This window comes from Moesziomyces antarcticus (assembly GCF_000747765.1).
Source record: "Moesziomyces antarcticus DNA, scaffold: scaffold_v10008, strain JCM 10317, whole genome shotgun sequence".
Lineage (NCBI taxonomy): Eukaryota > Fungi > Basidiomycota > Ustilaginomycetes > Ustilaginales > Ustilaginaceae > Moesziomyces > Moesziomyces antarcticus.
Window position 1 is genome coordinate 401,327 of NW_014639002.1, and position 25,876 is coordinate 427,202.

Sequence of the window (25,876 nt, forward strand, 5' to 3'; positions counted from 1 at the left end):
CACGTTGCATAGGTGGAACCAGGCCGACTTGCTCAGAGGAGATGGCAAAGCAAGTCGATTGATGTACAAGTACAGTGTTGTTTAAGGCGGCTACTCGTCGTCCCAAAAATCGTCGTCTTCATCCTTCCTCGCGCCGACGACACCCCTTCCCACCGTATCCGAGACGGCGTTATCGTTTCCGAACCCAAAGATCGGCTTCCTGTTCTCTCTCGGGTCGATGATGCCGCTCTGGCCGAGTCGCCACTCGAGCGCGCCCGTGGAGAACTTGTCCGAATTACCGAGCTCCTCGAAGCCGATGATCTTGTCCTTGCTCACGCCGTCCTTGAAGGTGATGAGGCACGGTAGGACGGATACGTTGAGCTTCTGTGTGAGGAAGGGGCAGTTGAGCACGTTGGCCTTGAGGAAGAGCGTGCCCGGATGCAGACGCGCGAGCACGGTGAGGTGGCGGTCGAGCAGCGCACATCGCTGGAACTTGGGGTGGAAAAAGTGGATCGCCACCTGACGCTCGGTGGACGAGAAGCCGATCAGGTCCTTTTCGTGCGTAATCTCGGTGAGCAGCCCCTTCATCGAAGCCGTCGATGTGTGTTGCATCACAGCATGTTCGCCACCACTCGCTGATTTGGCCGCAGCGATTCTACCCCCAGCCGAAAAGAACAGCGTCAGCTTCAATACAAGTACTCCAAAGAGATGGAGGAAAGTGGAGCAACTCACTCTTGTCGCAGCTCTTCCATGCGTCGTTCCCTGAACTCGGCCATGTCGAAGCCGGCTACGGTGTCGGCATCGTCGCCGCCGCGCGGGTGGAAGTTCGACTCGTCCTCCATGCTGTCCAGCTCGCGGTCGAGCTCGGCGAACAGCTTCTCGTCGTCATCATCGTCATCTTCCTCATCCCCGGAGCCGTCGGAGGATGCGCGGCGATATGCAGAAGACGACTCGATGAATGTCGACGACGGATCGTACGAAGAGGATGAGGAGGATTGCGCGGGAGCTGACGCCGCGGCGGACGTCGACGCTTCTGTTGTCATCTTTGGAAGGGCAGCTGCTATCGAGATGAATCTGCGCGAAGTCGGTCGGCTTGGCGATGGTGCGGGTCGAAGTGCAAGAAGGTCTGCGCTGCAACAGTGGTGGGTGGACGAGGAGAAATCTGGCTTCGAGGTGCCACTTTCTTCCACGCCATGCCATGCGCGACGCAAAGAGAGCCGCAACGCGCGCGCGCAGCCGCCAACCAACACTTGACGCCCCGCTCTAACATTTACTCGCAAAATCGGCTCATCGGGATAGCGGATCGAGATTGGGCAGCTCCGATGCAGCCACTCCACACGACCCTTTGGCAAGCACATGCAGCTGAGTCGGAAGAAAGGGCCCTTTGTTCCAGCTTGCCTCTTATAACTCGCCGCCAGCCACGTCGCCCTTTGCTTCCCGCATACCACCATGAAGCCTTCAATACGGTCCTGGGCGGCAGCATCGTGCAAACTCCTTGGGTCGACAGCTCTCAACGCACCTAGTGCCGCTCGAGCAGCGGCGTCCACATCGCAGCACATGCAGCTCCGCCACGCGTCCACACGGCGTCACCCCGACCAAGGGGCGGCTTGCTCATCGACGCTGCGTTTTGACCCCAACCGGATCGCACCATCAACACATATAACAAGGTTTTCTGGAATGTCGGCCACCGGCAACGCCGGGATCAAGACTCGGCATCCCGCGACGGCGGCGGGTGGGCAATCGTCGGGGCTCTTTCGATCGTTCTGCACATCGCAGCCGAGCGTACCTCTGCAAGCAGCGCCTTTAGGACTGGGCATCGCAGCGTGGGTATGGTCTCGCATGCCACGCTTGCGGTCAGAAAGCAGTCCATCGCGCTCGTCGCTGCGTTCGCGCAACCAGCCCTCGCCGCTCTTCCATCGCCCCTCCCCCACCCCAGGCGGTGGCGGTGGCTCTGGCGGCAACCCACGTCGACGACCGGGTCCATCGTGGCTGGCCTCGTTCGCTGCGCACATTGACGAACGCTTCTGGAGCCGCTTCGATCCGCGCGCGGTGATCTTTGCGGTGGTTGGCGTCAACGTGCTGGTGTTCGTCGGGTGGGCATGGGCGCGCGAGATGTTGGATCGCTTCGGCGACCCGCGCCCGTCGATCAGCATGGCCAAGCACTTTCTCTCGGGCGAAATCAACATGGGCGAGGGGAGGTGGTGGACGCTGTTGACCAACTGCTTCTCGCACCAAGCGCCGACGCATTTGATCTTCAACATGGTGACGCTGGGCTTCATGTCGCCCCCCGTGCTTGCGCTCACGGGTCCGACGATGTTCCTGCTGCTGTACTGCGGTGGCGGCATCATCAGCAGTGTCGTTTCCATGGTGGGGAAGAGGGTGATTGAGACGGAGGAACAGCAGAGCAGGAGACCGTTCAGTCATGGGGCGAGTGGATCGGTGTATGCGATCATGAGCACGTTCGCGTGCGTCCAGCCGCGCGCCCAGTTGTTGCTGTTCTTCGTGCTGCCCGTGCCGGCATGGGCGTGCGTGTCGGGCATCTTTGCTTGGGATGTTGCGCAGGCCGTGCTCAATCCGGGCCAACGCACCGATTCCGCAGGTCATATCGGCGGCGTCCTAGCCGGCATCTTGTTCTGGCGCTTCGGTCTCAAAGGCATCCAGATGCACTAGACGGCCCAACTTCGATAGACCAATTCATACTGCAGCACACAGCTTCAAAGGGTGCCTTTGGACTGTGCCATAAGTTAGCCATGTGGATGAGAGCGCGCGGACCTATCCAAAGTACAGATCAACCAGCATGGTCGCCACGCCCAACACGATCCTAAAACGCGCAGCCGCAAAGAGAGAAGCAAAAAGCGTCAGTAATCTGCACACCAATCAAGATCAGTGTATGAAGCTACTTACTCGAGCATGATGAGGAGGATGACGACGATCTCCAGATACTCGGAATGGCTGGAGGTGACCTGGTCCTTCAAGAGCTGCAGCATATCCTGGAGCACCTCTACGCGCGTATTGAGCAGATCAATACGCTGTGGGATCTCCAGATAGCTCCTGGCGGCCGAATAGAGCGGTTCCAAATCGGGCTGTCTCCAAAAGATCTCTGGGCTATCCACAATACTTCCGACGAGATGGATGTTCATGCGCAGGATGAACAGATGGCCGATCTGCTTCATGATCTCTGCGGGGGGCATTCCGATCTTGCCGCTCTCGGCGATGCTCTGCGGGATGTCCTTGGTGCTTTCGATCGTATTGTCGATGATGCCCTCGAAGAACGAGATCTTGGTCGACTGCGCCAACGCATGCGATAGACTCAGCTTGGTCATGTACGACGAACCCCGACGCAGCGTAATCACGTCGTTGTAGATGCGCGAGTAGTCGGCAAGATACCAGTGCAGATCCTCGCTCTCCACGTCCTCGGATGCTAGACGCTCCACTTCGAAGCGACGCAGCTCGCGCAGGAAGCGCTTCTCTTCCACCAGACTCATGCCCCAGATGACGATGGTGCCGTAGTCCATGATGAACAGCTCCGGCACCACATCGTCTACGGCGAAGCGGCTGCGTTTGCGCTTGGCTGCAGCGGCTGCTGTCTCGTCCGCACCCTCGCCCTCGCGCTCGCCAGCACCAGCACTGCCATCGTGCTGCTGTGCGTCTGGGTGCAACTCGGGAATGCCCAGCAAATCCGCCGTCTTGGCGGGCGCATCCTTGGCACGGCTCGAGTGATGCTTTCCGGACCCATTCGCACTTGCGGGCGCAGGCACGAGCCCACGCGCCTCATCGACGTGCTTGTAGGTGTAGGTGGTGTAGAGGCACTCGTCGAACGTCATGACGTTGGTGTGGTGCGAGGAGCGTCTGGCGTTGAGCCATTTGGTGAGTTCGCGCATGCGGTACGATGTTGCGGTCGAGTACGCGGTGACGCGCGGGAGCTTTGCGCGCGATCGCTTGGTGAGGCGTCGTGCATCGCGACGCATCGATCCCTCCGGAATCTGGGCCAGCTGCTTGTACACCTCGACCGCCTCTTCGTCCTCGCCCTCGGCGGCGTCGTCCGAGGAGCTGTCGTCGTCATCCACCGAGTGGTGCGGCGAGTTGGCATTGGCAGCCGCAAGCGAGGCGGACGGCGCCGGTGGCTCAGAGTACGACGGATTGCGACGGTATCCAACGGCGTTGGCACCACCCAGGCTGGCGGAGAGCGTCGAGGCACCACCGATGACGGGCGACGAGGCATTGAGCGGGGTGGCGCCGCCGCTGGGACCGCCCGTCGAGCTGTCCTCGGGCTCTTCGGGCAGGATCTTGAGTTTGGACGATTGTTTGGTGGAGCGTTTACTGCGATACATTGTGGGCGGATCGAGGCGGTTGGTACGGCAGTAGTAGGGTGGTGGATGGAGGAGTCGGTCGGGAAGAGACGACGAGCTTGGCCAATGCGACGTTTAGGCGAAGCACGTTTCGCCGAAAAATCCATCCCAGCAGCAGCAGGCACAGGCAGACCCAGTGCCACATGCCAAATGCCAGATGCCAATTGGGATTTTCTCGGCGCGTGCGCTTGGGTGGAGGGCACTTGTCCCTCCTGGTTCGTGATTCACTCGCTCTCCTTCACGCCCTGGGCCCCGGTCGGCGCTTTCGTCTATTCTACAGTGTGGCATTGCTCTAGGAGTGGTGGAGACTATGCCTGCTTCCAGTACGCGTGGCCGATTTCAGCGACCTGGTCCACGAGCGTCCGGAGGTCGTCCATGCGCGTGCGCGGGTGCACGACCAGGCGGATATAGTCGCCAATGTCGTTGGGAAGCGGCGCAAAGTCGACAGCAAACATGCGGCGGCTCTTGAGCTCCTGGTAGACAAACTGAGTGCCCTTGGATCGGACGCGCACCTGCTCTGGGTCCAGCGTGTGCGCGCCATCGTCCGCGCTGCTCGGCTGCTTGGGGCGGAAGCAGATCTGGAGGAAGAGCGGATGGGCGAGCGGGCCGAGCTCGAGCTCGGGCTTGGAGCGGATATACTCGACGAGCTGGGTGGCGAGTTGGAGGCCGGCGTCGACGTGGTGGCCGAAGCCTTGCTTGCCGTAGCGCACCCAGTAGAGCCAGAACTTGAGGGCATCGCCGCGTCGGCCGCAGCCCATGGTCTTCATCGCGGCGTTCTCGCGGCGGTCCTTGGAGTGGAAGAGGTAGCCGGCATCGAGGCTGTTGGCCGAGAGCGTGTCGGCATCGCGCACCAGCAGAAACGAGCACTGGAGCGGCACGTTGAGCAGCTTGTGTGGGTTGATCGTGATCGAGTCCGCCAGCTGGCTGCCCTTCATCAGGCCGGCGTACTCGGCGCGGTGGCTAAACACGATCGGCCCACCCCACGATGCATCGATGTGCAGCCAGCAGCCGTGCTTGCGCGCCACCGCAGCGAGCTCGGGCAGCGGGTCGAACGAGCCCAGCACCGTGGTGCCCGAGGTGGCGTTGATCAGGAACGGCGTTCCCGTGCGCTGCTGCACAGCTTGTTCCAGCGCTTCCTCGAGTGCCTTGGGACACATACGTCCTGTTTTGTCGCAAGCCACCTTGACGACCGAATCGAGTCCGAGCCCAGCAGAGATGGCCGCCTTGTCCAGCGAGTAGTGGCATTGCGACGATGTAAACAGCAGAGGCCTCGGCGCTTTGCCCTTGTCGGCCAGGTACTGCACCACACCCAGCACGCCCTGCGTTCGGAACGGCGGAAAGACGTTGGCGAGCGCCGTCTGCACAGCGAGCGTGTTGGCCGCCGAGCCGCCGGGCATCGTAAGCCCATCAGGCTTCTTTTCGGTGAATCCAAACACCTCGCACAGGCCCTCGACGCAGCGCTCTTCGGCGAGACTGAGCACGGGCGACGCCGACATGACGTGCGCGTTGGCATTGACCGCGCTCAGCACCAGATCCGCTGCAATGCCCACGGGCGTCGTGGCCGCATACAGCTTGTCCAAGAACCGCCCTGTCCACGGGTTGACCGAGTGGTCAAACACGAGCTTGATCGCGTCCATGAGTGCCGTCTCGTCGGGCATGCCAGCTGCATCGGTGCTGACGCTGTCGGGAAGGTCGAGGGTGACGGCCTTGCGAAAGTCCGGGATGCTGCCCCATGGCGCAACGTATGTTTCAGGTTTCTCACCCGATGCGATGAAGTCCTGCACAAGCTGCAGCACCTGTGGCAACAGACGCGCGGCTTCACTCGACGCCGCTTCGGCCTGAAGCGGGCTGCGCGATGACGATGCCGCCTTGCCCGTACCGTTAGCTGAGGTGTGACCTGCCATCGTTGGAATATGCGAGGATAGAGGATGGTGGTAGTGAGGAGGCACGAGAGGTCGTGCGGGCTTTCAACGAGGTGTGGAACCGGTTTGGCTCAGCCGGAGCTGCGGAATCGCAATCCGCACTTTCTTCTCGGCGCAATCGGGCAAAAAAAAGTCTCCGGGAAAATGGCCGCGATTCAACCTTGTTTTCCTTCCGCCATGTCCGCACCTCCTCTCACCCCCATACAAGTCTTTCCACACAACTGTTCTATTTGCTCATGACGATGATGGCTTGTGAGCGAGAACACGCAGACGCACATACATGACGCTCCAAATACCGCTCTCTGCATCGTAGCAGTCGGGTCTCAGCGCGTCCTCCACCTCTGCAACCACCGCCTGCTTGTCCTGCTCTGCGTCGATCGCGTTGAGGAATGGGCCGGCGAATGTCTCGAGCCACCCTCGCAGGCCGCTCTCCTTGGGCAGCGGCGTGATCCGCGGTACGAGCTCGCACGACTCGACTTGGAAGCCTGCGTTGACGAGCAGCTGTCGGTACTCTTGCGGCGTCGGGAAGAACCACGGATCGTACTGGGTGGGATCGTGTCCACGCTGGCGCAGCGAGCGGTGCAGCTGACCACGCACGCCAACACAGTTCATGTGCCCGCCCATCTCGGCTGCGAACCGTCCGCCTGGACGAAGCACGCCGTAGACGTTCTCGATGACTGCAGAAGGCGAGCGCTTCATCCAGTGCAGCGCCGCATTGCTGAACACCTTGTCTACGCGCTTGTCGTGCAGAGCGTCGTGGCCATCCTTGATGACGAACTCTATGGGTGCTCGAGTTGAGGTCGTGGAACGTGCAGCGAGAGTTTGTGCCTTGGCGATCATGTCGGCACTCGCGTCGAGCCCAAGCACGCTCCCGTCCGGGCCGACCGCAGACGCCACCTCGAGCGTTAGCTCTCCGCTGCCTGCAAACGGTGGCGAAGGGTCAGATGGATAGCAGAGTCAGGCGTGAGGAATCGTGGGGGACATACCGCAGCCAAGATCGATGACGTGGTCGCCCGGTCTTGGGTCGAGCAGCTTGACTACCGCGGCGGTGAAGGCATTCGAGTAGACAAACGACGCATTGGCACGATACACCTCTGCATTGTCCGAGCGGTGGTACTGATGTGTGGCCATCTTTGTGCGGCGATGGTTTGATCGATGATGAGAAGAAGAGGTGCGACGAGGTCCTACCACGATCTCTACTTCACAAGTCACGACCGAGTCACGGTGCGGGGGAGTCAGGGTCCAGCCCAAGCTTAACTCAAAGTCGGCCGGGTGACCGTGAGCCGTCGGAAGGCGGAAAATTGCGTCTGCTCGCAAAGGAAGAAAAAAAAGGTACAAAGCCGGATCTTCTTGCCTCGCCGTCTCTCCATCTTGCTACCACCAACCTTGCTCACTCTTGGGACCGCCAAGCTGTACCGACCAATGCGACCTCCGCCTGTGCCAATCGTCTGAACTCCCCTTCTTCCGCTCCTCTCCCTTCCCCGCGTGCCAACGCATCCCGCTTAACACTCTGTTGACAACCGAACCAATGTGGTTGCCATCAATTTTTAGTAGCGGGAAGACGGATGCACCTGTGCCGGCGTCGGCGTGCTCGACGGCTGCGCTCCTCGGAGTGCGGCGGAAGGGCGCGCCGGCGTACGGCAAGGATCCCGCACAGACACCTCGTGCACGCTCGCTCAACGTGCACGCGGTCACATTCGTCGGGTAACACCCTTGCTCCCGTGCCAATACCAATCTTTCTACCACCAAATCGATCGCCAATGCAAGAGAGAAACAGAAAGAAAAGGATGGGTTGACCGTGTGAGTGTGCGGCTACTCGGTGAACAACATGCTTTTGCCGGGCAGGAAGCCTCCTCCTGGACCGGTACCGTTGGTGCCAGATGGGCCTGCTACGACGTCTCGCCTCTGCGCAGCCGCGCGGAGGGCGTGCTGGGTGAGCGCCTGTAGGCTCGGTGGCAGTGTCTCGTGCACGTCCTCGACCTCGACGGCTCCACCGAGCTCCTTGGCGACGCGCACAGGCACGGCCTCTGCAATCGTTCCGTGCACCGCCTCCCTCTCGCCCAGCTGGCTCGGAGCGATGCCCGGTTCGTTCTGCATCTCGAGGTCCGCATCGAACGGCTCCCTCCCCACGATGCCACGCAGCACCGCGAGCGCGCCGACCTTGCTGGTGACCAGATTGGCGTGTGCGCACGTCTGGCTCGTCACGCACGATGGACAGCCCTCGTTGCACGCACACGCCTCGATCACGCTGATCGCAATGCGGATGAGTCCGTCCAGATGCTCAAACGCCTTTGCGCACACGCCGCCGTTCTGGCCGGGCATGTCGTAGAAGATCAGGCGCGCAGGACGCTTGCGCGACGAAGCGCGCGCCGCATACTCCTTTTCGGCGATCTTGCACTCCGTGCGCACATCGCCCGCCACCGACACCACAAACATGGGCGTGAGCGACAGCAACGCATGTTCGGCCGCATGGATCGCCGCAGCTGCATTGATGCGTTTGTCCGTCATCGCCTCCACCAGCCAGGTGGGTACGTCGATCCACAACCCCCGTGTGTGGCGCACAAAGGGCGGACAATCCACCTCAACCGCATCCAAGATGTTGGCGCGTCGGTCGACTTTAAAGTAGCCCCAGACGTACGAGGCGATGGTCACCTTGCCGTAGTACGCCAGGTAGGGCGACTCGCGCAGCCGCCGGATGCGGTACGTCTCCATGGCGTCCGTGTCCGTGTGGTCGCGCGGGCGCGTGTGGTAGTTGACATCCGCCTGCACCATGCGTGCAATGCGCGCATCGTGGTCGATGTCGCGACAGATGTACGACAGCCCCTGGTGCATAAACACCGCGCCCTCAAACGCCTCAAAGATGGCGCGCTCCATCTCGACCTCCTCCATCACCTGCGCGCCACCCGCGCGACCGGGCGTGTCGTCAATGTAGCAGTAGCTCTCCTGCCTCGCACCGCGGATCGCCACATCGCGCGCCGGATTCGGCCGCAGCTCCTCGCGGCAGTAGAAGAAGCCGCTGCCGTCCGCCTCGAGCCGCGTCTGGCACAGCGTCGCGAGATGCGCGCCAAAGTACTGCTCGTCGTCCTCCACCGTGATGGGCATCTCCTCGGCCGCACACTGCAGGTGCGACTCGAGGATAAAGTCGTTGCCCAGATCCACCGACAGCGCCGCATCGGGCTGCAGGAAGATCTCGTCGGGAAAGTGCATGTAGTGCTGGTCCATGGGCCACGGATCGCCGATGAGCACCGCCAGCGAGTCCTTCTGTCGCCGCCCCGCACGCCCCGCCTGCTGTCGCAGACTCGAGATGGAGTACGGAAAGCCGAGCATGATCACGGCGTCCAGACTGCCAATGTCGATGCCCAGCTCGAGCGCCGAGGTGGCGACGATGCCGAGCAGCGCGCCCTTGAACATGTCTTGCTCGATCTTGCGGCGGTCCTGGGGCGAATAGCCCGAGCGGTACGACATGACCTTGTTCGCCACGTCCGGCCGATCCTCGAGCAGCAGGTCGTTGCGCACCTGGCGCATCACGATCTCGCACGTGCGTCGCACCTTGGTGAAGACGATGGTGCGCACGCCGCGCTGGATCAGATGCCGAAACACCTTGCTCACCTCGGCGTACGAGCTCACCCTCCCTTGCGCCGGGTCGGTGTCGTCGATGAGCGGCGGATTCCACACGAGCCACTCCTTCCTCCCCGCCGGCGATCCGTCCTCGGTGACGACATGCACATCGTCCACGCCAAACAGCGTCTGCATATGCTCCCTCGGGTTGGCCACGGTGGCACTGCAGCTGACGAACTGCACATCGCGGTTGCCAAGCGCACTGCAGATGCGCCTGAGCCTGCGCATGATGAAGCTGACGTGTGCGCCAAACAGGCCGTTGTAGATGTGCAGCTCGTCGACCACGACGTAGCGCAGATTGCGCAGGAAGCGTCGCCACACATCCTCGCTCGGCAGGATGCTCTGGTGCAGCATGTCCGGGTTGGTAAAGATGACGCTGGCGCGCTCGCGGATGTCCTTGCGCAGATGCTTGTCCGTGTCGCCGTCGTACGTGGCGACGATGGCGCCCTCGACGCCCTCGCAGTTGGCGATGAGGTCCTGCAGCGACCGCCGCTGGTCCTGCGCAAGCGCCTTGGTGGGGAAGATGAACATGGCGGTGGCGTCGCCGTCGTGCTCGAGTGCGCCGAGCACGGGCAGCTGGTAGATGAGCGACTTGCCCGACGAGGTCGATGTGGAGACGATGACGTTTTTGCGCTCGTGCAGCGCGTTGAGCGCCTCGGCCTGGTGTGCATAGAGCTGCTCGATGCCGTGCGTGGCATAGAGCGCATTGACCACGGCTTGGGAAAGCAGATAGTTGAGCTCGCCCATCTTGGCGGGACGCTGGTCGAACACCTTGTGGCCGCCGGGGACGATCTGGTCCTTCCACCACGGCGCGATGCTCATCTCTTCGATGACCGAGGCGATGGAAGGGCGGTGTTCGGGATTCTTCATGAGGAACTCGAGGCGGATGCGCTTCTTGTGCGGAGTATCGCCCTCGGTCCTCGAGGCGGTCTCGGGGTTGAGCGGGACGTGGTCGTGGGCGGCATCGATGAGCAGCTGCACCGGATCTTCGTCCTTGGCGCTGCATGCGGCGAGCAGCTCGAGCACCGCCTGTTCGAACTTGAAGTTGCGCTTGTTGATGAGCTTCATCATGGACGCCGTCGAGGGGAGCGAGTAGAGCTTGCGTTTGGGCTTGGGCTTGGGCCTGCCTGTGGGGTCGGCCGCGTCGCGGTTGGGGGCGCGACGCATACCCGCGCGGCCACCTCGGGCCGTAGCCTTGGGGCCCTGCAGCGTGCCGTCGTTGAACTCGAAGAGGAGCACGTATTCGTCGCGTGCACGCTGCTTGCCCTTGCGCTGCAGCTGCTGCACCTCGAGCTCGGTGGGTGGCAGCAGGGGACCATGCGGCCCACCGCTTTCGTGTGCATCCGAAACGTCTTGGAAGCCGCCGCCCGTGGCATCGAACCCCGCAGCGTCGACCGCGAGCGGCGCAGCAGCAGCCGCCGATTGCACGGACATAGTCTGATCGTCAGGGATGTAGGGATCGCCGTCTGCAATCGCCTCTGCTGCCTGTTGGTACATCTCGTCGCGCAGCTCCAAGCGCGACTTTTGGGGTGGCCTGACGGTGTTGCTGGCGGCATCTTCGGCGTTGGACCTGGAGTCCATGTGGACTTGGAGCATGTCGTGCTCGACGTAGGCAAAGTGGATGAGGTCGCCGCACAGGCTCTTGATCTGCGCAATCTCGAAGATCTGGAGCGGTTTCTTGGTGAGCCCCTCGACGCTGCTCTTGATGGTGTCGTAGGTGGTGGCCATATGCTTGCGTGCCGAGCAGAAGGAGTAGACGGTATTGATGGCGCGAAAGGTCTTTTCGAGCTCGAGAAAGTGGTCGGGCCACGGATCCTTTCGTTCGAGCACGGGCTTTTCGGGCGGCTGCGGCGCCTCGGATTGCGTTCGCGAGGCATCAGAGGGGGCGACGGAGGGCTGCCTGCCCACGAGGGCTTGCCGAGTTGCAGAGGAGCTTGATGCAGCTGACGCGGTTGCAGAGCGTCGATTGCGTGCTGCTGCTGTTGCTTGTCTCTGGGCTACAGGCGGAGGTGTGGTTGGAGATTCGAGTGCGGGTGGTACTGGCGTGATGCGAGGCGGTGGAGTTGCAGATGCAGCAAGTCTTGGAGGTGGAGAGACGATCTGAAAGTCATCTTCTCCATCATCATCGTCTTCGGACTTGATCTCTATCACTTCGGGCTCGTTCTTGACGTGTGCTGTAGAGTCTCGTGAGCGATGTGCGGCGAGCGTGGGCGAAGCTAGCACCGGGTCGTCGTCTGAGAGATTTGCCGTTTCTTCCTGTTTGGCTTGAGGTATTGTGCCGTTTGAGTGCGATGCCCCGTGGCCGGCTGGATTGGGTTGCCGCGAGCTGGTCTGGTTCAAGCTGCGCAAGCGCGCGTTCTCGACCGCATCGGCCACACGTCGACTGGCGGCCTTGCGTCTGGTCTCCGAAGGTAGCTCGGTAGGATCTTTCGGTACGTCCCATCGTGCAAAAGGAGAGTCGTCGGCGGGCGCAGGGGTTGCAGAGGCTCTGCCGAGGAAGAGCGGCTGCTCCTCGTCCGAGTCGAGCTGCTCAGCATCGTCCGCATCTGTAGACCTCGAGATGGTCGGCAAGGTGGATCCATTGAGACGCGCCTGGGTGCGGTTGTGGAGGATGCGCTGACCCTTTCGGATCAGCTTTGGCATGGTGTGGACTATGCTGGCATGAGGGCGGGAGGTGGTGTGGCGAAGGTGAACGTCAAGATGCGTGTTGGCTGAGTTGGACGCTTTGTGCATATGACTGATGCCTCCACCTCCTTTCTTGGCGCAAATTGGCATTTTCGTGTGCCTTTTTTCTTTTGCTTTTTGGTGTTGCAGCAACACCCCTTCTTGTCGCGCGACCACCATCTTCTCCCTACCGCACTCTTCACCATGCCGCGGCTACGAACATCACGATCCACGCCCCCTCCAGAAGGATTCGAGGATATCGAGCAGATCCTCGACGAATACGAGCGCAAGATGCGCGATGCCGAGGCGGACGACTCGCAGAACAAGCGCAAGGTCGAGACGCTCTGGCCGCTCATCCAGATCAACCACACGCGCTCGCGATACATCTACGACCTCTTCTACAAGCGCGAAGCCATCTCGAGAGAGCTATACGACTGGCTGCTAAAGTACCAATATGCAGATGCAAAGTAAGTTGCCTGACCCTGAACTACAGTACTTTGGTCAAGGTTGACTGACGTTGAATGTGGGGGGGGGTTTGGGTAGTTTGATAGCAAAGTGGAAGCGAACGGGGTACGAAAAGTTGTGTTGCGTACGATGCATCCAGTCGAGGGACATGAACTACCAGGGATCCACCTGTGTCTGTCGCGTGCCCAAGGCTCAGCTGCGTCCAGGCACCGTGGTCGAATGCGTCCATTGCGGATGCCGCGGATGCAGCTCTTCAGATTGATACCCTGTCAATGCAAGTAGTTTTACGGTCAATGTCGGTGTGTACGAGCGGGTCAAACAGGATCGAGTCAAGCCGAAAGTGGGGCTGCAAAGTCTTTGGAAGAGACAGAGTCGTGAGCTGGTCGATGGCTTACATCTGTCCCCGGCACGTTGTGTACGTGGAAGCAGGACAGCGTTGAAACTTCAGCATCAAAGTTGTCTCTCTACCAGGAGGGAAATCTCGCACGTTCGAGGCGACGCCAACGCGGGAAATCGCAGCCAAGCAGTCCTCACATGGTCGAACGTGTTGATGCCGAGAGCTTTGCGCTGGACCATGCAGCAAAAGCGCATACTTACGGCACGAAAGCGTATGCGCATCGCACTCGCATCAATCGAACGCGGTCAAAGTTGGTCGTGCTCATCAAAGCTCGTGTATCGCCCTTCCGTCCTAGACCATCCAAAGTGCGGGCGCGCATCCAATCCACACACCGCATCGCCCAGCCAAGTACAACGTCAGACTTGGTGCATCCACCTTCTCATCTTGTAACACTCAACTTGACTTCGACGCTTCACACTTCATCTCTTCACACGAACATCAACGTCAAAGAAAAGAAAGAGATACACTCCGCATCCAATACAACACGCACAGCAACGACTTAGTCTACACGCATCGGGCTGCCCGGCACGACACCTGCCGCATGGGCGCCATCGACAATGGGCTTGCCGAGGTTGTCCAAGCGCGGGGCGCCCGCAGCCGCCTTGTTCCTCCTGCCGAGCAGCGTGGCGTTGCCCATGTTGAGCTCAAAGCCGCGCTTGCGGTTCGAGTTCTGGCCACGATCCCTCGGACCTGCTCTGCCGTCATACAGTGCCGCCTCTGCCAGACGGCGGTCCGCACCACCGCGGCCCTGGTACTGCTGCGCCTGTTGTTGCGGCTGCTGTTGCTGCTGCTGTGGTGCTGCCTGGCGAGGTTGCGCCTTGGCAGCGCTTGCCTCGTTGTGCACGCGTGCGCCACGCTGGTTCTCCACCGCACGGCCCGCCGCCTCGCCGTACTTGCGGCGCGCCTCGTCGGCCTCGTCGCTCTCGTCCTCCTCGTTGAGCTCGCCGAGCGGGTTGCCGCCGCCGGCGCGCTTGCGTGCGCCTTCCTCCTCCATGCGGTGCACGGCGTACGTCACGTCAAAGGCCTCCTTGAGCCGGTTGATGCCCGGCGACATCATGGCGTTGCGCGCAGCGTTGCCCGACTTCATCGACGCCAGCAGCGGCGAGTCGAGCGGCATCTCGGACGCCTTGGCGAGCGCAATGTCGGCCGAGTTGAGGTCCGGGATGGGATCCTTGACGTTGCACCATGGATGGCGCAGGAACTCGTCGATCGTGTATCGCTGGCGAGGGTCGACGCAGAGGAGGTGGGTGATGAGGTCCTTGGCCGAAGCGCTAATGTCGTCCCACCACGGACTCAAAAAGGTGTAGTAGCCCTTGGCGACCTTTTCGGTGAGCACCGAGATCGACTCGTCGTAGAAGGGCGGGAAGCCGCACAGGAGCGTGTAGAGCACGCAGCCGAGCGCCCACATGTCGACCGACTTGGAGTAGCGCTCGTCCTTGACGATCTCGGGCGCCGTGTAGCCGACGGTGCCGCAGGGCGTCATGGTGCTCTCCTCCCACACCACCTTGCTCAGCCCAAAGTCGGCGATCTTGACGCGGCCGATGCCGCCGCCGCCGATGCCGGGCATGAATTCGCCCTCGTCCTCCTTCTCCTCGTCGTAGGGACGCTGGATGGGATGTTTGGACGGGATGATCTTGATCGACTCGAAGAGCAGGTTTTCGGGCTTGATGTCGCGGTGCACCACACCGCGCTCCTCGTGCAGATAGCGGATGGCGTGTGCGACCTGAAGAATGACGTGGCGGGCGAGCGCCTCGCTAAAGTAGGTGAGCTTGACGATCTGGTGGAAGAGCTCGCCGCCCTCCATGAGCTCGAGCACCAAAAAGTAGTGGTCGCGGGACTCGGAGAAGGAGAGCAGGTCGACGATACCGTCGTGCTTGAGGTTGCGCATGATCTGGACCTCCTTGAGGATGTTGGCGCGCTGTTGTGTGGAAAGATTAGCAAAATAATGTCAGCGACCATAATCTCGACAGTCGATGCAGGTACGATCATAGGGTAGGGCAAGGTTCATGTGAGGGGAAGAGATGTTTGGCACAATGACACCGCTCTCTGGCCATGAGTGCGGCCGCAAAGCGACGAGAATGCCGTGTTGCGTCGGAAGCCCTGGTCGAATGCAGACGAGGGGATTCTGAGCCACGTAAAGGTGAGGGAGATGATGTGAGGGAGGAATTGTTCGTCGGCAGTGAGGTCACAAGACTTTCGCTCTGCGGATCCTCAACCGCGTGGCGAACATAAGGAAAGGGAGTTGTGCCAAGGGAAGGGTGGGCGAGACGAGACTGGGGTGGGACAAGGCGAGGGAAGGGGGTTAAGCGCGTGAGACGGACCTCTGTGACGCGGTTCTTCTTTCTGAAGTTGGGGTCAAGTCGATCCTGTGAGCCGGCGGTGCGGGCAAGGGTGTTTTGTAGATACAGCGTCGCGGAGGGCGGCGAGAGGACCACCGGGAGCGTCAAGGAAGGAGGGTAAAATGTGGTTAGTTCCGTTCGGGCTGTTGCCTTTTGCACGGCATCGAAGCGCTTGTTCCGCCATCTTGTTCGGGTGGTCGTGTATACGGATCGACTAGCGGAACGGGGCAAGTCAGTGCGACACCTCAGCAAGAACCGGGTTGCATCTTGACCAAAAGGATCAAGGCAAAGCGAGCAATCAAGCCTTGACGAGGCAACGGGATGGACATGGGTCATCGGCCTGGCGCCTGCAGCGTGCCAACCACGCCCGTGCTGTTGCAAACGGAAGATGTGGCCGGAGCTTGGCAGGCGACCTAGCGCCGAGAGCGGGTAGCATGCGTCTTGCTACCGATCAGAAGCACCTTGGCCAGAGGCGTTCTGAGCGGCAGTTTGAGCGCAGCAGGAGCGGATGCAGAAAAGACAAGATTGCCTAGGCAAGCCGCTCATGTAGGGACGAAACGAAGCGGAACGGATCGAAAGCGACGACGAGACCCCCCGACGGAACGACGAAACGAAACGGAGCAGAAACCACGACCCCACGACCGGGACCCGAAGGCGGAAAGCGAGGGGTACCCACCTGATTGCTGTTGAGCTCGTACTTGCGCACGACCTTGATGGCGACCTTCTGACCGGTCTGCCTGTCGCGGGCCTTGTATACGTTGGAGAAGGCGCCGTCGCCCATCTTTTTGATGAGCTGGAAGCGTTCGCTGAGGCCTTCGTAGTAGGGCATCTTTTCGGAGGCTTCGCGCTCCTCTGCGACGATGCGCTCTGCCTCGCGCTGGTATTGGTCGCCCTTGGAGGAGCCTGCGGCGGGGACGGCGAGGTGGTTGCCGTTGGTGGATTGTCTCATGTCGCGGGTTTGGTTGTTCTGATGTTGGTTGGAGGTGGAGGTGGAAGGTGCTGCGGTTGTGGAGGTTGTTGATGTGGCAGCGGCGGCCGAGGAAGGGGCGGCGTGGGAGTGGGAGGTGGCGGCGGGGACGGGCAACGCCTTGTCGTTGGGAGCAAAGCCTGCTTGTTGTGTGTCTGTTGCGGGTTGGACTTGGATTGAGGGGCCGGCGGCAGCAGGATCGTTCTGATGAGTCAAAGGGGAGCAAGACGGGTGTCAGTAATGTTGGTGTGATCGGCGGCGAGCGAAAGCCGAGGGCCGGAGTACGGCGGTGGTAGCGGCAGCGGCAAGCGACCGAGGAGTGTGGAGTGTAGCGATGCGACGCAGGTGGGGACGGATGCGTCATTCGACATTTGAGCCCCACCACTCGTTTTGGCTTGATGCAAGATAAGGGGTGCGGAAGCTTGTTTGGTTGGAAGCGGAAGCTAGAGGCACTTACGGTCAAACCTTCTGGCGCTTCGCGAGCAGCCTTTCCGTGTCTGATAAAGTTCTTGAACTGCTCCAAAACGGGCATGGTTGGGGTGTGGCTGGCAGAGGGCGAGGATGAAGAGGAAAGGAGCGGGCTCGCAGAGTCGATAGTCGGAATTGGGTCGACGGTGCTTGTCACCGGTGCAGCTGGAGAATGGGCGAAATCGAGGGTCGATGCGAGATGAAAGATGGGTTGCTGTGCAAATGGGTCGGCGTTGGAGTCGAACTCGAGCGACGGCTGGTGCGTGCAACTGGAGCCGGCGGGTGCTGTTGGGCTGGCAGTTGGTCAAATGGACGTGGAAACGAGTGTCGCGGGCGAGATAGACAGCGAGCGTCTACTCTAGGGAAGTCGGATGGTTGGAGATAGGAGATGGTGGTGAAGGTGAAGGAAGGAGGAAGGTTGGATGATTGCGAGTTGGATGGGAGGATTAAAGCTTAGACGGAACAAGATGCCGAGGCTGCTACGAGGTGCTGGAGATGACGACAAGGCAGGGCCGAGCGTGGGTCGAGATGGATGAGGACGGTGCAAGGGCCCGGATGAGCGTCAGATGACGATGGAGGTGAGTGAGGCACGGCACGGCACGGTGTGGTGCGGTACGAGAGCGACAGGGCACGGCAGGGCACGGCAACGGCGTCTGTCGGGAGCGTGGACAATGGACGAAGCCGGGGCTGGACAGTCAGCGCGGGTCAAGGTGCAGGAGTAGCGAGTGAGGGCGATGAGGTCAGGCCGGGGCTATGGAGCCAGGTGGGCGGGCGGAGAAGGTGAAAGCGCGCAGATGCGGAGGTGACGAAACTCGACGCGAGTCCCTGCAGCAGAATCAAGGTCCGAGGGAGTTGAGAGAGGGCTGGCAGATTGAGTGGGGGGGTGAGGATGGAGATGGAGATGGTGCTGCGGCTGAGCGACTGAGCGACGAAGGAGAGATTGTGGACCGAGGCCGAAAATAGTCTGCCTGTCGTTGAAGTCCTGAGCTGTGGGCGGCTGAGTGGAAAAAGGTTGAGCGCTGGGCAGCAGCGGTGATGCGGTTGATGACGACGATGATGCGCTGAGCTGCGCTGCGCTGCGTCGAGCTGCAGCACCTCGCCAGCCAGCCAGGCCACTCACCCCAAAGCTAAAAAGCTAAAAAATCCAATCCAAGACGCCATCCGGCATTTCTTTTTCTATTGTCTGGCTTCAACTCCGCGCTTCGAACCTGAAGTCGCCGTTACGAGCCCACCTCGTTGTTCACACAATCTCGGCGCCCATTCGACGTTGTGGGAGAGACTTCGGATAGCGGATTGTGTGCGCACACGGGACGCGGCGGCAATTGGTGACGACACGGCCGCCCAGCCAGTCCGAGAAGCCTGGGAAATCGAGTCGATTTATTTAATAGCGTGTGGCTGGCGCTGGCGCCAAATTCAATTCAATTTCGCCTTTTCGCATTTGCGCGCGCTGCAGCTCGACGTAATGCCACAGTCTGCAGCTCACTGGCTTCTCTCTCCGCCGCCATGACGCCGCGCCGCAGCCGCCAAACAACACAACGCCAAGGCCTCCCGTGCGCCTTGGTCAGCACAAAGCAGTCGCCATGACGCACTCGCTCCAGCTTACCCTTTGCGCCTTCTTTGGAGGTAGCTTTTTTGCACTGCCCTGAGCCCACCCGCATTGCACTCAAGCCACGTGGACTAGGGGCGGGCTGATCATCGTACAGCGATCTCTTTCTTGTGCGTTGCTACACAGTCATCTCGTTACACGTGGCAGCCATGATATCGGGCCGATTGACAGCTAAGCCTAAATGTACATGTTGCCGTCGCCCAACACGGCCAGGTTGGCGGCAGGCTGCGTGCGTCTCGACGTCGCAAAGTCCAGAACGGTGCGTGTGCAAGTGGGAGCCTCGGTCTTGGTGGTGCCTAGTCCCGTCACCGCCGCAAGCGCCTGCGACGAGGAGGTGGAAAGACGCGCCGATCCGAGCGAGCCATACAGCTGAACGTGCGACTGGAAGCTCACGTCTTCAAGCAGCGTAAGTATCGCCGGAACATCACGCACAACCGCCTGTCAAAAGCCCCAGCAACACAACAAAGCGTCAGCTCGTTGCTTCTAGCATGTCTCTTGGCTGAGCACAACTTACCTCGGACAAGAATGCGGCGCCTACGCCACTCGCTGCCTCGGGTGCGCGCAGAGGCACCATTCGTTTCGCATCCACCTTGTTGCTCGCCAGGAAGCGCGGCGAGGCGAGGTACTTGATCGGCGCGTCCGACTCGGCGTCCTCAGCGGACTCGTACGCCGAGCGGTGCAGCTGGTCCTGTGGGCTGTACGAATCCACAATCACCACGCTACATGGCTTCGTCGCTTCCAGCAGTGTCTTGGCGATGCTGTGGAAGCGCGACGAGTGCGTCGACGGCGGAGGAGCAACCACGGCCACGCTGAGCTTGTCGCCAGCCGTCGAGTCGACCACTCCAACGCCAGCATGTTGCTCGCCATCAGCTTGCAGCGTGTACTGCTGTGCCGGCGCATTCCCTCCCAGCGAGCCAAGCAGTGCCAGACCTGCACCTCCCACGAGGATCACGAGCTTCGAGCCGGGTTCGAGCGCACCCGCTGTATCAGTTCCATCGGCCTTGAGCAGACGCAGAGGCTCTTGCGCGCGGCGCCTGCTTGTCTCGGCCTCCAACTCGTCTTCCGATCCAGACTCGAGCTCGTACCGAGGCGTCGGCACATCGCGATTCGCAGGGTCAAAGTCCATCTTGCTTTTGCTTTACTGGGGTAGTAGCTGAGGTTGGTGAAGGGCGTTTGGGGAAAGCCAAGCCAAGCAACAAGACTGACGTGGCTCCAGCTCTGCCATCTTCTTCAGGGTCCATCTTGGAAAGCGTGTCCAAAGCGTCGTCATCACCTCCGACTTCCGAAAACTGCTTTACTCGTGCGGGTAAGGTGCCGAATCACGCCCTGCAAATGTCGCATTGTGCCATGCAGCTGTCCTCCGCTTTGCGCCACTTTCAGCCCACCTGTCTGCATCTGAACACCCCACCTTCATTCGCACCTCCGCATCCAAAGTGTCGAGCGCCTTGATGGATGGCTCAAAGCAAGGAATATTCGGGCCGACTGGGATTGTTTCTCGGTGTCTTTCGCTCAGCGCTTGTACTCGAATCGACCGGGTCGCCTGCGTATCGGTGTTACAGCGGGCTAAGCGAGCGGCACTCGAAGCGAAGCCGAGTCGACACCCATGCGGTGCAACGCGATATCAGGCACCATTGAGCCAGTCGCTTCTTGTTTGCCCGAATCAGTCACACAAACTCGCGACCTTCTTTGTCCGCTTGGCAAGCCCGCCAGATGAAGCGATCGCCCACCTTTCATTAGTGGGGGACAATCAATTGCCCCACGTGAACACACTGTGGCGGCGATACCAATTCGCCCATGGATCGGCTCGTGAGGCAGGAGGACCGCGTGAGGGATGCATGGTCGGATGATGCGTTCACTGATACTGGCCGGCGGTAGAGGGAATGGCGTGCCGGCGAGTGTTTTGGGGGGGACGCACGACCTCGCTTCGCTATCTTGCAGCTCTGCCTTCGCCCCCCCACTCTGGTCTCGCTTCGACTTCATCTTCGTGCAAGCGAGGTCGATCTGCCCTTGTGACCATCCAACGCCTACCTCTTTTTTTGGGCATTCTTCGCATCCATCGGTCGTTTGCGCGGATCGTATATATGAAGGCCGGCCCTCGACTTGATTCTTTTCATCTGAGCCCCATCTTGCCCAAACTTTACGTCTGGACAGCTAGACTAGACTACGATGGTTCGCAACGACTCGCGATCCAAGCTGACAGTGGCAGCTGCCGCTCTGCTGCTCTGTGGCCCCGTCTCGGCATGGCCACTGCCGCATCTCGAGCGCGATGCGCTTCCGTCGTTCTACGGCGCCAAGTCGCAGGGCCAGTCGCCCGAGTTTGGCGTGTACGGCACGCACGGTGCCGTGTCATCCGAGGTGGACGTCTGCTCCAACATCGGCGCCGAGCTGCTCAAAGCCGGCGGTAGTGCTGTCGACTCGGTCATCGGTACGGCACTCTGCGTAGGATCGATTGCCTCGTACCACTCGGGTCTCGGTGGGGGTGGTCATGCGCTGCTGCGCTCGCCCGTTTCGAGCGACGAACGCACCAACCAGCGCCGCGCCACCCACGCAGACGCGCACGCCAAGAGCGCCAACTACATCCACGTCGACTTCCGCGAGATGGCGCCCGGCGCTGCCACCGAGGACATGTACTCGTCCAACCCGGTGCGCAACGCCTCGCTCTACGGCGGCCTCGCCGTCGGCGTCCCCGGCGAACTCAACGCCTGGTGGCACCTCCACCAAAAGTACGGCAAGCTCAACTGGGCCACAGTGTTTCAGCCCGCCATCCAGCTCAACCGCAACGGATTCAAGGTCACCACCGAGCTCGCCGGAGCGATCAACACCACCCAGTACCCCTTCTTGTGTAGCGAACCGCTGTGGGGCGAGGTGTACTGCGCCAACGGCACTGCGGCAGGACTGGGCGATACGATCAAGAAGACCCGATTCGCAGACACGCTCGAGTTGATCGCCAACAAGGGTATCAAGCCGTTCTACTCGGGTGAGATCGCCAAAGACATCGTCGATACCATCCGCAACAACACCGTGCTCAAGGGTATCATGACGCTGGATGATCTGGCCAAGTACAGCGTCGAGTTCCGCCAGCCGCGATCCGTGTCGCTGCGCGGTGGCAAGTACAAGCTGTTTGGCACGGTGGCGCCGAGTTCGGGCAGTGTGGTGCTGTCCACGCTGCAGACCGTCGACCAGTTCCGCGCGGACGGTGAGGAGCAGCTGGACAACGTCAACGTCTCCACGCACCGATTCATCGAGGCCAACAAGTTCTCCTACGGTGAGCGCACCAACTACGGCGATCCAGCTTACGTCAAGAACGTCTCGCGCCTCGAGGGCGAGTACCTCCAGCTCGGCTTTTCGCAGCAAAAGAAGCGCAAGATCAAAGACGACCGTACCTTCCCCACGGCGTACTACATTCCGGACAACCGCGATGCCGAGGTGTTGAGCGACCATGGCACGTCGGCGATTACGGTGGTGGATGCGGACGGTATGGCCATCTCGCTCACCACGACCATCAACACCTTCTGGGGCTCGACGCTCATGACGCGCCACGGTTTCCCGCTCAACAATGAGATGGACGACTTTTCGTCGCCCAACGCCTCCAACTTCTTTGGCTACCTCCCCACCGCCGCCAACTTTATCCGGCCGGGCAAGCGGCCGCTCTCGTCCATCTCGGCGGTGATTGCGGAAAACGCGGCGACGGGCGAACTCAAGCTCAGCCTCAGCTCGGCGGGTGGGTCGAGGATCATCACCGCCGTAACGCAGGTGGCGTACAACGTGCTCTTCCGCCGCAAGGATGCTCAGGAGGCCCTGGCCGAGCCGCGATGGCACGACCAGTTGAGTCCCAACCAGACTACGGTCGAGAGCTTCTCGCCAAAGGTGCCCGGGTTTCAGGGATTCAGCAACCAGACCGCTGCGTTTTTGGAGAGTGTCGGGCATAATGTGACGTGGACGCCTATTGGAAGCTCGACGGCCCAGGCGGTGCAGAGGTTCGCAGACGGCAATCTGCTCGCTGCTACCGAGGTGCGCCAGCTCGCCGCCAAGGGCGCCGCGTTCTAGACAAGGTTAGGCGCACATCAATGCAGACGTAGAGCTCGATATGGTTTCTGATGACTGTGAAAGTATGAGCCTGAGCGTGAGTGTGAGTGTGAGGGGATAGCCGTGCCGAGACGAAGGTTCAGGGACGGAGGGGGGCAGTCGGAGCTTGATGTGGACGCGGCGTGTTCGGAGCATAAAATGCGGAGAAGCAACGATCCGGACGCATCTCTGCCGGCGTTTCGGCTGCTTTGTGGGCGAAGGTGCCTGCCTCAAAGGGCTTCCCTCGCTTTCTATCCTTCCGCACTCCATCACATCCGACGCGCGGCGAGGTTGACAACATGGACAAGAGCATGGCCAACGGCGGGCCGCCCAGCTACACCCCGGCCTACGACTCCATCTCCGCCTCCGCCTCCACATCAACACCATCCTATTCCACCGCAACCACCTCGGCACCCGCACCCGCACTCGCACCCGCGCCTGCCGCTCAGCCCGTTCCCGAGGATATCTCGACACCGATCGCACGCCAGACCTCGCGCGCCTCGCAGAACGCCGCTCCCGCTGCATGGTCGATCTTTGCGCTGACGCAGGCGGCGTTGGAGCTTCCGCACATCACCTCCACACGGCGCATCTCTCCGCCCCCACCTCAGCCCTCTCCTCTACCTGCATTCCTGCTGCACTGTACGCTCTTTGCGTCGTACGATCTGAACGTGCCGCATCCGGTGCCGTTTCGCGATGTGGGGTGTCCCGCCACGCACGCGCGCGGCGAAGCGGGCGCGACGGCCAAGAGCAAAGTCTCGCAGTCTGTCACGCGGCTTCGCAAGCGTCTAGGCGTACAGATCCCCCTGGCGTACCTGGGCAGTCCTGGGTTTAACCCGTGTCAGCTCGATGCGGTCTCGCCGCGCGGCGGGCTGGCGTTCCTGTCGCATCCCCAGCCCAGGAACGGTGCAGAGATGACCGCCAGATCGGGCAACGTCGCAAGATACCGCAAGGTAAGCCTGTTCCAAGCCCAGGCAAGGGAGATGACGCACATCGTGTCCAGACCGCTCGTAGAGCGCGTCGTGTCGGCAGTGTATGCGGGGCAGGGGATATACAACAAGATGGCGCTGTTTCCCGCAGAGGCCGTTCTTTCCTACACGCGCGATGCCGAGCAGGCCGACGAGAAACAAAGCTGGCTCGCCAAGCTCAAGGCCAAAGCGAAGAGTTCCGACTCCAAACCCGACGCTGTCGCACAGGGGACACAGACGATCGCGCAGGTGCGTTCCGCCGACACTGCGCGTGGTACCGAAGCGATCAAGTCGGTCAAAACATCCATGGTCTTTGCCACGCTCGACCTGCTCGCCCCACCTCCGCGGCTGCTCGAAACCGGCGGGCCTTACCCGGTGGAGATGAACAAAGCCTCCGACGCGGACCTCGCCACCTCGGCGCGGCTTATCAGCGAGTTCGACCGCGGTACCGACGATGAGCGCTTTAGCCGCTTCCTCTTCACACCTACCGAAGCGGACGACGCGTTGTTCGCCCAGATGCTGCACGCGCTCGAACGGCGCGGTGCAATCTGGTGCGAAGCAGGTCGACTCATCACGCCTAGCTCGCGCAACCCCAACCCGCGCGAGCGCGCCCGCTTCCTCGTCAAGGGCGTCTTCCCCGAGCGATTTGCTAACCGATGCCGCTTCTACCGCGCACGCAAGTTCGAGCCCATGCCGAGCGATCTCTCCCCGAACGAGGTGCGCAAATTCGGCGCACCCCTCATCGTACACACCGTCGTCGAACGCACGGGATCAGAGGGGATCGATATCAACGACTACGTCCAGCCCCAGCCAACCAACACAGCAACACGGGCAGACGACGAGGGATTCGATTGGGAGTGGGATGAGAACGACCTGGCGCCCCGGCTAGGCGGGGGCCAAGGCGAGTGCGAGTTGCCCGACTACACGTCGGCGCAGAAGGAGCAGTTGAGGGGGTACGGTATCGAGTCCGCCCGGGCGCGCGCGCTCATCGAGGCCGAGGCCGACTTCTTTATCGGCTGGAGCATCGGCGTCACAGACGAGCCCTTCAAAAACGGCGGATGGATGGAAAGCATGGGTACCGGCTCGGCACTCTGGTTCGCTGGAGGCGCCTTTTGATCTACACCCTCTCACTCGTTCAGCAAAGGCTGTGCTGCAATCCATGCCTTCTCCAACCCGCCGCCTGTGATCTTGATGGCCTGCTTGAACTCGTGCGGGCGTGCACAGCTGTACCACTGCAGAGCAGCCACAACAATCAGGTCGGCATACACTGGATCCTCACCGCCGATCCACAGCTTCTTGTCGTCGTACAGCTTGCTGAACGGTCGGAGGGCGTTGGCCAACAGCTGCACCGTCCCGCCTGCACGCTCTTCGTTTAGCGGCGCATCTTGCGTGAGGATGTCGCGCGGGTGTTTGCCCCACGACTTGGTGCGCGTGTCGACAAACCACTGCTGCGACTCGGGCTCCAGGATGTCGAGCACCGCGGGGATGAGCGACTTCCACGCATGCTCGGCACTGTACAGCGACTCGCGCAGCGCCTTACGTGCCGCCTTGCCCGCCTCCCTCGCATCCTCATCGGGAAAGAGCGACTTGGAGACAGGATTGCCTGCTGCAACAAAGAGCTCCTGGAGATGCGCAGCAATGTCGTCGCTCTCGGTGAGCCAGCGTGTGGTGCCATCAGAGGTGAGCGTGATGGCAGGCAGGAGAAGGTCGCCGTCAGAGTTGGGCGAAACGCCCGCCGATGAGAGCAGCGAGCGGATGCCCACCATTGGCACCATGGTGCGGTGGAATGGCATGTCGAGCACGCGCAGCGCAAGATACGTGCGCGCCGTGAACGGCGACCAGGGCGCGCGCGTCGTCGTGCACGAGATATCGTACATCTCAATCGTCGGATACGTCATCTTTACCGCTGATGGTGGTGAACAAGAAGCAACAAGTTCAAGACGCGCAAAGGTGGTTCGTGCACGCCACGCGGCGACGCGGACTTTTTACCGGCGCTTCGGCTATGCACATCTCCTCTCCGCCGAAAAGGCCACACACATATCCCAAGCCAAAACCCACACATCATTACGAAC

General features: G+C 61.2%; 11 protein-coding genes across 11 annotated transcripts; 4 read left to right on the top strand and 7 right to left on the bottom strand.

The window, feature by feature from the left end:
• Positions 1 to 90: 90 nt before the first annotated feature.
• PAN0_008d3558 (thioredoxin-like protein) lies at positions 91 to 1,022 on the bottom strand (the record flags this gene model as incomplete). Its single annotated transcript, XM_014801059.1, has 2 exons — positions 91 to 634; positions 712 to 1,022. The coding sequence occupies 2 exons, from the start codon at positions 1,020 to 1,022 to the stop codon at positions 91 to 93; spliced, it is 855 nt and encodes a 284-aa protein (XP_014656545.1).
• A 406-nt stretch (positions 1,023 to 1,428) lies between these two features.
• PAN0_008c3559 (rhomboid-domain-containing protein) lies at positions 1,429 to 2,649 on the top strand (the record flags this gene model as incomplete). The annotated part of the gene is made up of 1 exon (XM_014801060.1): positions 1,429 to 2,649. One exon carries the CDS (start codon positions 1,429 to 1,431, stop codon positions 2,647 to 2,649), a length of 1,221 nt encoding a protein of 406 aa, XP_014656546.1.
• Positions 2,650 to 2,751: 102 nt separating this feature from the next.
• Positions 2,752 to 4,310, bottom strand: PAN0_008d3560 (DUF155-domain-containing protein; the record flags this gene model as incomplete). The annotated part of the gene is made up of 2 exons (XM_014801061.1): positions 2,752 to 2,800; positions 2,884 to 4,310. The coding sequence occupies 2 exons, from the start codon at positions 4,308 to 4,310 to the stop codon at positions 2,752 to 2,754; spliced, it is 1,476 nt and encodes a 491-aa protein (XP_014656547.1).
• A 326-nt stretch (positions 4,311 to 4,636) lies between these two features.
• Positions 4,637 to 6,232, bottom strand: PAN0_008d3561 (uncharacterized protein; the record flags this gene model as incomplete). The annotated part of the gene is made up of 1 exon (XM_014801062.1): positions 4,637 to 6,232. One exon carries the CDS (start codon positions 6,230 to 6,232, stop codon positions 4,637 to 4,639), a length of 1,596 nt encoding a protein of 531 aa, XP_014656548.1.
• Positions 6,233 to 6,484: 252 nt separating this feature from the next.
• Positions 6,485 to 7,381, bottom strand: PAN0_008d3562 (s-adenosyl-L-methionine-dependent methyltransferase; the record flags this gene model as incomplete). The annotated part of the gene is made up of 2 exons (XM_014801063.1): positions 6,485 to 7,170; positions 7,237 to 7,381. The coding sequence occupies 2 exons, from the start codon at positions 7,379 to 7,381 to the stop codon at positions 6,485 to 6,487; spliced, it is 831 nt and encodes a 276-aa protein (XP_014656549.1).
• A 681-nt stretch (positions 7,382 to 8,062) lies between these two features.
• PAN0_008d3563 (p-loop containing nucleoside triphosphate hydrolase protein) lies at positions 8,063 to 12,511 on the bottom strand (the record flags this gene model as incomplete). The annotated part of the gene is made up of 1 exon (XM_014801064.1): positions 8,063 to 12,511. One exon carries the CDS (start codon positions 12,509 to 12,511, stop codon positions 8,063 to 8,065), a length of 4,449 nt encoding a protein of 1,482 aa, XP_014656550.1.
• Positions 12,512 to 12,736: 225 nt separating this feature from the next.
• Positions 12,737 to 13,003, top strand: PAN0_008c3564 (uncharacterized protein; the record flags this gene model as incomplete). The annotated part of the gene is made up of 1 exon (XM_014801065.1): positions 12,737 to 13,003. The coding sequence occupies one exon, from the start codon at positions 12,737 to 12,739 to the stop codon at positions 13,001 to 13,003; it is 267 nt and encodes an 88-aa protein (XP_014656551.1).
• An 890-nt stretch (positions 13,004 to 13,893) lies between these two features.
• Positions 13,894 to 19,900, bottom strand: PAN0_008d3565 (serine/threonine-protein kinase; the record flags this gene model as incomplete). The annotated part of the gene is made up of 8 exons (XM_014801066.1): positions 13,894 to 15,312; positions 15,716 to 16,177; positions 16,410 to 16,904; positions 17,158 to 17,461; positions 17,652 to 17,855; positions 18,117 to 18,254; positions 18,962 to 19,212; positions 19,289 to 19,900. The coding sequence occupies 8 exons, from the start codon at positions 19,898 to 19,900 to the stop codon at positions 13,894 to 13,896; spliced, it is 3,885 nt and encodes a 1,294-aa protein (XP_014656552.1).
• Positions 19,901 to 20,940: 1,040 nt separating this feature from the next.
• PAN0_008c3566 (gamma-glutamyltranspeptidase) lies at positions 20,941 to 22,821 on the top strand (the record flags this gene model as incomplete). The annotated part of the gene is made up of 1 exon (XM_014801067.1): positions 20,941 to 22,821. One exon carries the CDS (start codon positions 20,941 to 20,943, stop codon positions 22,819 to 22,821), a length of 1,881 nt encoding a protein of 626 aa, XP_014656553.1.
• Positions 22,822 to 23,138: 317 nt separating this feature from the next.
• PAN0_008c3567 (uncharacterized protein) lies at positions 23,139 to 24,920 on the top strand (the record flags this gene model as incomplete). The annotated part of the gene is made up of 1 exon (XM_014801068.1): positions 23,139 to 24,920. The coding sequence occupies one exon, from the start codon at positions 23,139 to 23,141 to the stop codon at positions 24,918 to 24,920; it is 1,782 nt and encodes a 593-aa protein (XP_014656554.1).
• An 11-nt stretch (positions 24,921 to 24,931) lies between these two features.
• Positions 24,932 to 25,702, bottom strand: PAN0_008d3568 (glutathione S-transferase; the record flags this gene model as incomplete). Its single annotated transcript, XM_014801069.1, has 1 exon — positions 24,932 to 25,702. One exon carries the CDS (start codon positions 25,700 to 25,702, stop codon positions 24,932 to 24,934), a length of 771 nt encoding a protein of 256 aa, XP_014656555.1.
• Between the last annotated feature and the right edge of the window lie 174 nt (positions 25,703 to 25,876).